The sequence below is a fragment of the Neopsephotus bourkii genome, unplaced genomic scaffold, assembly GCF_033783945.1.
Source record: "Neopsephotus bourkii isolate Nb327-2 ecotype Australia unplaced genomic scaffold, CSIRO-AGI_Nbou_v1 NB_804, whole genome shotgun sequence".
In the NCBI taxonomy this organism is placed as follows: domain Eukaryota; kingdom Metazoa; phylum Chordata; class Aves; order Psittaciformes; family Psittacidae; genus Neopsephotus; species Neopsephotus bourkii.
Window position 1 is genome coordinate 391336 of NW_026901300.1, and position 9354 is coordinate 400689.

General features: G+C 48.6%; 1 protein-coding gene across 3 annotated transcripts in view; it reads right to left on the reverse strand.

Moving 5' to 3' along the window:
• Nucleotides 1–9354, reverse strand: part of LOC133213302 (autism susceptibility gene 2 protein-like) — a 369269-nt gene extending 359915 nt beyond the window's left edge. The window contains exon 1 of one of the 3 annotated variants that reach the window (XM_061355448.1): nucleotides 8783–9354. In XM_061355448.1, the coding sequence (XP_061211432.1) occupies nucleotides 8783–9076 (294 nt within the window). In that variant the 5' untranslated portion in view covers nucleotides 9077–9354. The remainder of the gene's footprint in view (nucleotides 1–8782) is intronic. The other 2 variants (XM_061355451.1, XM_061355450.1) reach the window with 2 other exon arrangements.

Below are 9354 nucleotides of genomic sequence, written 5' to 3' on the forward strand. Positions count from 1 at the left end.
AAAGTGCCCTTGACGTGCATTAAAACCCACAACACTACCTGAGTTACAACATAAATCGACCCTAAGCGCAGCACTTCTTTGATTGCCTTCTTACCACACAGACTCCTCAGAGGTCAAAGCTACTTTCATTGCCTCAGCCCTCCACCAGTGCCCGCTCTGATGGATGTCACACCATGCCCAGCCATTCAATGCATCCATCCAGCTCTGGAGCAAGCCGGAGAGCATGTGTTACCCAGCTCTTGCAACAGCAGCACCTCCCAGCTCTTTCTTTGCGGCTTTCTGGAAGCTACGGACCAGATGCCAGCATCTGGAAGACACTTGAAGGACACTCATGGCACCCTCGAGAGACATACAGTGCTAAGTACCTGGACTTTTAGAAGCAAAGATGAAGGTGACAAAAGTGGTCAGAAGCCAGGAAAACAGCAGAGCTTACAGCACCCCAGTTGGACACCCCCATTTCGTAACAAGCTGGGTCTTTTGGCTGCTTCACCTCCATTCCCACCATCCATGCAAGGTCTCAAACTAAAGCACATTGTTAGACTGATAGGTCTCAGGTCACTTAGGACTTTCAGAGCAAAAATAAACAAAAATCAGTGTCTTGAGCAATTATCACCATGTCTGTAATCCATCTAAGCCTCAGCAATAGGAAATGGTGTGTAAACAGCAGAACACCGGCTGTCAAAGCCTGCCAGAAGGGACAAGTGACACCACACGTTTTGCACCCAGAACCACCATGAGCCACCTGCGTGTGGTCCAGAAGTCAGCAAGCACTTCTGCCTCACTGGTTTATTTCATTGACAGGAATGGGGCATCTGCACCAGGTATTATCACTGTAACGTACTCTCCTCTAAAAACCTAACCCTCTCCTAGCCAGCCTACTATGGAGCAAGGTTTCTCACAAACTTTGGTGAATTCGGTTCTGGATCTCACCCCTGATTTCAGACAAAGTGTAAAACATGTTTTAAAGGGCAATACAACTCTGGTACAATTATTCTGCAACGCAAGGAGCACCTCCTCAGAACTTCAGCCACCTAAAAGTTAACCTAACCTAGAACCTCTTGGTGCCTACCTCTATCTCTCCAGCTGAGGTCTGCAGTCATCCTGCAGCACCCACAAGCCTGCCGCAGACGGTTTCATTCAAACAGTGCTCAGCACAGGGCATGTCTCAAAGGTTGAAGGTGCTTGCTTGTTTTCATGAGCTCACCCAACAAAGGACAAGCCCAGGCCTGTGGATGGGGCAGACAGGTTGGCAGGGGTTTTATTCCCACACCAAAAAGTCCCCTTTGCTACCGAATAAAAGTATGAAACGAGGCAATTTATAAAAGCACCAATTCTAAGGGAGAAGCAACTTCCACTTTGGGAAGCTGACAAACACACGTGGGACAGATTAAAAGGAGACTGTTTTTGGAGAGAACACCAAACTGATCTCCCTGCATGGCTGTGGAGTAACTACTCCCATTTGGACTTGGGATATTCATCACATCAGTAGTACGTGCACCAGCCAGCATTACACAAGGTAAAGTTCAGAGAGCCGGGAACTCAGGCGCATCAGATATCAATACACCTCTGCACATCTCTTTGTCTTGGGAGATTTTAAAACCAGTAGGACCAAGATACACACCAAATACCAAGTAAATCCACACAGAGCACATGTCATGCAACATAATCATATTAAACTTGATAGACAGAAACTCACAGACAGAAAAACATGTGCAGTGTCAAGGAATAATCTTCTTTTGCTGACTTCCATTCCACCAGAGGACAGAACCAAAACACTTTCCATAATATCTACCAGATTAAAGATCTACCCTTTTGGTTAAAATCTCCACCACATAAGTGTATGAACTTCAATAGTAGTGTTGCCAAGATACAAGGAGAAAAATCTGAAGGTATTAAGGTAACACACTATTTAAAGGCAAATAGTACAGCAGAGCTGAGCTGGGGATCTGACAAATCGCCACTGCACCTTCTGCGGCTACAGCAAAACAACCCCCTACCTGCATTAGCCATTTCTCCTTACTTACAAAGTGGATTTTCATATCCATTTTACAACAAAGGAGTTTAGAGGACCGTGATGTTCTGAAATGGTCTTCACCCATGGCTGGCACCAAGCCAAAATGACAACAAACTGACTATACGAAAACTGCATATACAGCTTCCAATTTGTGGCACACACGGAGCTAAACCCCTATGAGAACATAGACACTAAGCTGATAAATCATAAGGATGATGTACAAGAACACAGGGAAACACTGGAAGCAATTTCCCCTTGCAGAACCAAGGTGACGTTGCCTCAGCAAAGCACTGCAGCTCAAATGAAGGAAAACAGAGAGTTAAACATTCCCACATTTCAGCCCACAACTTCCTAACTCCATTACCTTTTATTAATTGCATTTGAGACTTCACTGAACTTGAGCTCAGGCTATTTTTAAAACCTATCCGACTCAACTTATTGTTGCTCAGAACAAAGATTAAACTTCTAATTTAGCTGCAGATAATTACGAGGCTGCAGGTCAGCCCCCCAGTGTAATGCAGTAGGGTCTTCCAGTCAAACTGATAGGAATTGTCCTTAAAAATAATAAATAGTAGCAGAGATGAGGGGGAAACGGGCCATCTTACTGAGTGAAGAATCATCCTGCCTTCCTCCCAGCTCAAGAGTTACCAGGTTTAAAGACTTTGTAAGTGGGGAGAGATACTGTGGAGTATTCCCCCTCAGTACTGACAAGTGGGCTCTCACCAAGGAGCTTTACTTATACAGCAACGGTTCTTTCCTGAAGCTTCCACTTTGAGCAACAACCACCCCCTCCAGTTCTCAGTGTTCCCATCCAGTCCCTGATATTTCTGTATTGATCTCAGTGTTGTAACTCAATCTTTCAATTACTCAGCCCTTGATGTCTTTTTGCTGATGGGGTTTGTTTTTTTTTGCCTTTCCCTAGTGATCATTTGACTTCCAAGCTCCTAATCCTTTACCTTTATTTTATAAACCACACAATCATTTAGTTTGGAAAAGACCTTTAAAATCATCAAGTTAACCCAGCACTGCCACGTCCACCACTAAATCATGCCCCAAAACACCCAATCTACACTTCTGTTAAACACCTCCAGGGATGGTGACTCCAGCACCTCCCTGAGCTTTGCATTCCCTCACCCTAGCATAGGCCCCAGTATTTAATAAGAAAGGACTTACTTTCTCATCCAAAGAGCAGGAAAAAAAAAGATGCCAAGAAAAAGAAGGATAAGGGTGTCTTTTGTCCTACTGATACGTGGCATAATTCCATTAATGTTAATCTTCCAGAGCAGGGCCAGCAGAGACTACTTGAATCACATTTATCCAAAGAACTTGTCCTTATAGTTTAAACTCTTTCTTCTTCAGCTTAAGCCCATTGTGCCTCCAGCTACCACCTATGGGAATAGCAAAAATCCCCACCTTCATCATACGTCAGGAGTTTAAAGGAATATTTATGCAACAATCACAATCCTCAGCCATTATCTGCCCAAAGAGACTGTTTCAGTTCTTCAACAGCTACTGAAGTCAGTGGGGGTCGTGGCTGCCCCACCTCCCAGAAAGGTATCAGGCTTTTAAAAGTAATTTTGAAGTATTTTAGAAGTATTCAGGTAACTAAACAACAGTAACATAGGTTTCAAAAATTACCCAAGAGGTTCCTTTTGTGGAATGCGCATCCTGCTGTTTCCAGTCCTGCTTTCAGTTTGGGTTGCTGCTTTTTCAAGTCTGGTCACTGAGAGTTTTCAGCAAGAGCTTCAGTCCCTCTGTCAAGGTTATCTCAAAATTTGATCTTAGGTCAATTTACTGTTTCCTCTAAGCACACGATGAAAATAATAAGCGCATCGCTTCATATGATATCCCTCTGTCACACAAAACCTAATGCCACTCCACCCGCAGATAGCTTCATTTAGTTACTCCCCTCCTCTCCCTGCTGGTGTGAATCTGCAGACTTGCATGTGCAAACACAGACCAGGACAAACATCTAAGCATCTAAGCAGTCAATAAACACGAAAAGGGCTACCAAGATTTGCTGACAGCACTGAACAAACACCTGATGTTATGATGCTGCTGAGGTAAGGCATGAAGATCAAACTCCTTTTGAAATATGAAAGGACAGAGATGAGGCAGAACAAACCAGCTTGAAATCTCAGACAATTTGAGTAAACAGGCTAATCAGGCTGGCTAAAGGCAGGTGAGAAGAGAACGATTTGGGGAGGAAAAACACCACACACGCCAGTCATTCTGGTGTCCAGCTCAAAGCTTCTGCTGTCACACAGCCAAGCTATTTCTATTTTCAGTGGGCTGTGCCTAACGATGGGTATCACACAACAGTTATTAAATCAAATTCCTGCATTCGGATGCAGGCACAGAGCTACACTGTCAGTGCACAGAGACACCCAACCGAGACCACAGGCTCCTCAAAACCTTCCTGTTACTTGCACATTTTGTTTGTGCAACAGTAGTGCTTCTGTTTCAAAGCCCACATCAGCTGTTAAGCTTTATGCCATCTACTCTGCCTGTCCAACACGTAAAACTGCCATAGCTAACATCTGCCTGAAGCACACAAACACGGTCGAACAATTGCTAAAAAATTATTTACACTCATTGGACGGACTCATCTGACACAGAATTTGGAGCTCATTAAACAGCTCCTTGACAAATGTTTGTCAGCATTTCTCATTTGTAATTAATTATATTGGGCTTTACCTGACAGTAATTTAGCATGGTCTCAAAACAGCCTAATGCCTGCGTGCTGAACAGGAATTAGCTCAGCAAATGCACAGTGAGAAACTGTGCCAGTTTTATGAAACAAGAATCCTCATTTAAATGCAAGTCATCCCCCCCCTTCCCACCCCACAACCACGTCTATTTGTGCTTTATAAATATCTGTCCCCCATTTCAGGCTTGTCAGACGAACTGCCTGAGTTGAAGCTAAACAAACATCCGCAGAAAAAAAACTCATTACCTTACTCAGTGTTCAGAAAACCTGAAACCAACTGCTTACTCCATAGGGATGGTCAGAGCTGACTCAGGAAACACAAAGTACTTCCCAGGCTTTAAGCTACCGTAACATTCAGGTCAGATTTCATTTCTCATCACAGTAAACCATCTTCACCACCGCACATCAACAGCCATGTCACGTCAGTCTCCTGCCCAGAGTCTTTGCACCAGCGGCTGGAGGGAGACAAGCATCTTCGCCAAAGCTCACCTCACTGAGGAGCTCCACATAATCCTCCCTGCCAGCAGTGCCAGAGCACATCATGTAGAAAGTCACTCCAACAGATTGATTCATCACATCTTGAGAAATGCCCTTTCCCTGTCAAACCGGTGTCTAAAATGCCCACCCAGGTTTGGAGAACCTCATGCTATTATTGCTGGTAACAAACACAGCAGTGGTGCAGCACCAGGTTACACCAAGGTGGGGAAAGCCCTCAGCTTGACAAGACAGCGCTCACACTAATACAGGCACTGAGTGCCCGTACCTTTCTCAGGCACAGGAAGATGTGCCTAAGAAATCTAGCTTTTACAGGCTGGAAGATTTTGGGAGGTCAAGGAAGTGATGTGTGAGGAACCACTCTGGAAGTTTTAAACCGCAGAGGTTGCTGCCATTAGTCCCTGCAAGGCTACTCATGGGAGGATCTGGTGGATCAGACCTAACCCTAGGAACACGCCTCAGCTGTTTAACTACAGAACAGGTGCTGGTTTCTGAAGGTCAAAGCTCCAAAATGCTCCCCAGTGTAGGGCCCAGGCCTGCACTGCATATCACTACACCAGAGTCTAGCAAAGCCAGGTGAAGATCAGTCTTGTCACAATTCCAGTGACACAGGATTTGCTTGACTGTCACTCCTAGGGAAACAAAAACTCCATCATCAGAACCTACTGTCTTTGTTCAACTCCCTCTTCCCCTTTATTCCCCACGCAAACATTAGAGAGATCAAGGTCCAGGGTGCCATAAACCCAGAGACAGATAGCCAGAAGCAGATGGCCTCGATTTCTACACCAAACAATTTACACTTGAGAACCACGAGAAGGCTGCTGACACCTGGACAGAAAAGCAGCTCCGGGAGTGGAAGTGGGTTAAAAAGATACTTTTGTTTCAAGGGATGGGAACTTTTATCAGCATAACTATAACAGACATGGACAACTCCTACTGAGGCTACAGTGGCCATGGGATGTGCACTCTTCTTGTGTAGCCCTTGCCACCTACGAGCTTCACACAACCTGGTATTCTGCGCAATTTGGGTTTTTTCAGTCACCCCAATAAAAAGCATTTAGTAAAAGACAAGTAAAATGAAGTTATATTCTTGTTCTTTGCAACTTTATAGAGAGCATTCATAAGAACATCATAGGGTGACACCTCACACAGACCCAACTCACACACCTACTGCTTTAAAGATGTCCCCACAAGCACAGAGTTCAGCCTTGTCCCTCTGCAGTGGCCATTCTTCCTGTGCAAGCCATCACCCACCAGCTTCCCCTCTTCTGGACCATGGATTTACATCTTGCAGCAGTAAACGCATCCTGCACTTCAGCTCTGTTTTTCACATTAAGCACACAAAACACTCTGTCTCTGCACACTTTCAGCTGTGCTACGCCTGAGAAAAGGCTGAAGTTCAAGCACAAAGCCAGGGCTGGGACACTTTCACATGCTGGGCACAAGTGTCTTCAGGAAGCTGAGGAGAAAACCCCATGGCCTCCAACAGCACAGGGTCAGACCCAGAGCAAGAGATGTATAAACAGCAGGTCACCTCTCCATGGCACCCAAGGCTTCTTGTCTCAACTCGAGCACATTAACACCTAAACATCTCACCAAGGCTGAGATATCTCACTCTACCAGCCACTCACAACCTCCTCACCAACACTAAAATCCCAATAAAAACTTCAGGCAGCTACACACAACGTACACAGTCATTCCTGCCACACTGGGCTTGTGCCTTAGACACCTTCATCTCCCTCTGATCCTCAGGAACAAGTTTCTCAACATACACACCAAGCTGCAGGATAAAGCACCTAACAACGATTTTGTGACACTACTTCTCAACACAGCATGAAATCGTTAGGTCAAAATGTGCCACCTATCACATGAACATTAAAAGTATGTCAAGTCTCAGTGTGTGAGCTATTGTTTTATCTGAATGTGATATTAGCTGGCAGAACTGGGTAATGTTTCTGCGCTCCTTTTTAGCAATACAGGATTACACGGGATGCAAGTAGTAGCCATTCTTGGCTTTGAAAAAGGAGCACAGCAATTATTTTCAGTTCAACTGGAAAATAAGCAAATAAGCAGCAAAACAGAATAAAGACATTTTCCAAAGCACCCTGACCAAGTTCTGAACATAAAACTTGCTCTTCACTTCCCCTCCAAAAAGCACAATGGCCAAATTCTCAAGTCAAATTTCCCATAAAAACCCCTAACAACACAAACTGGGGCTTTGTTTGAGGAAGAACAGAATTTTACCTGAAACAGAAGCATGCAAATCTCATTCTTGCAGACAGACATGTATCCACACTCCTCCTCTCTCTGGTTGGAGCAGGGCACTGGTGGATGCGTTCCCCAGGTGAAAAACGGTGGTACAATCATCATTACCTCAGAATTTGCTCACTATTGCTCACACAAGTCTAACACCAACCATGTGGAGGTTTGCTGGAGTGAACAAATCCCCCCTCCAATTACACCAGAGGAAGTTCACTTGGAGGCATTAGTCTGGATGGATACAGGTGTAACCAAGGACGAAATTTGGCTCCAAATTACATACAGAAAGAAAGAAACAAAACCCAAAAAACCCCTGAAAACGCCACTGAGTATTCCTGGCTAAAACATATAAACAGCTTAAGAGCTCCACGGATTTATGCTCTTTTTTTTTGTTAAACCATCAGCTTCATCTCCACATTTATTTTGACAGTTCATCATCGTTCCAGTTGTGACTCCAGCACACGTAAACCCAAATAAATCTGCTTTTCACCACGACAAAACTTCTCCGGAGCAGAAGTTACGAGCAACAAAGCCCTGCAAGCCAACGGCCACAGCTCCCCTCGCACGGCAGCATCCCCACGGTCGCGGGTGGGATGGGGGTACACGAAGGTTCCATCATCCCCACACAATCATCGGGGGCTTCCCGGCCAGCCCGGCCCCGGCTGACCCGCACCCCTGCCCTGCGCGTTCGGGGGGTGCTGGTGCCCCCCGCGGGGTGGGAGGCCTTGGGGCCCACTCGTGACAGGCCGGCAGCGAGCGCGGCAGGACGGGCTCCCCGCAGCCCGCAGCAGCGCTCGGCGAGACCGGGAGCAGGACCCACAGGCACCCCCATCCCCACCGCCCCACACCGGACACGAGAGCGCGGCCCCGCCGGGACACCGCGGCCACAGAAAAGTTTGATCCGTGGGAAGAGAAGGCAAGCGCCGCCGGGAGCCCCGCGGGGGGAGCGCGCCCGACTCCCCGCTGCACCGCCCGGGGTGCCGCGGATGGAGGATGGGGAAGGGGGGTCGGCCCCGGTGCCCGCCGCCGCGCCAGAGCCCCCCACCGCCCGCCGGGAGCGGCGCGCCAGGCTGCAGGTGTCGGCGGCGGTGAGGGAAGCGGGGCGGGCAGCGGGGCACCCCGGGGACGGGGAGGGGGCGGTGGGACCGGCCCCGCGGCACCCCCGTTGGCCCCGGCCCGGGAGGAAATGGAGAGGGGGGGAACGGGGCTGAGGACGGAAAGGGGGGGCACGGGTCGGCGAGGAGGGGGCTCCCCCTCCGCTGCCCCCACACAATGAGGCACACACAAAGCGCCGCCGCTCCTACCTCCAGCGCCTCGAAAGTGACGAAGCTGGACATCGCGAAACCGTCGATAATGTCCTCTTCAGCCGACGAGGACTCCCGCCGCTTCCTCCGGGGGGGCCGCGGCCGGGACGGCGGCGGGGGCCCATTGTCTTCCTTCTCCGAGCCCGAGGAGGAGAGCGCCGCGGCGGCCCCGGGGCCGGCGGCCCCACCGGCGGCAGAGCCGCGCCGCCCGCCTTGGGCTCGCCGCTCCCGGTCGCGCTGGGACCGCGATCGCCGCTTCTTCCGAAGCCCGTTGCATCGCGCCGGGCCATCCATGTCTCTCGCCGGCTCTCCCTCTCTCTCTCGTCCCCCCCCCGCCCCACCGCAGCCACAAATCCGGCTCCCCCGGCGGAATAACGGGGGAGGGAGGGAGGGAGGGAGAGAGGGAAGGAGAAAAGGAGGGAGGACAGCAAGGGGGTGGGGGGGGGATGAAAGAATCCGAGTGCGGTTCCACCACCACCAGCAGCAAGCACCAAATGTAAGAGATTCCTATAAGCGAGCCAAGGAAAGTAATGGCTGATCTCAGGTCGCCTTTGTAAAAAAAAAAAAAAAAG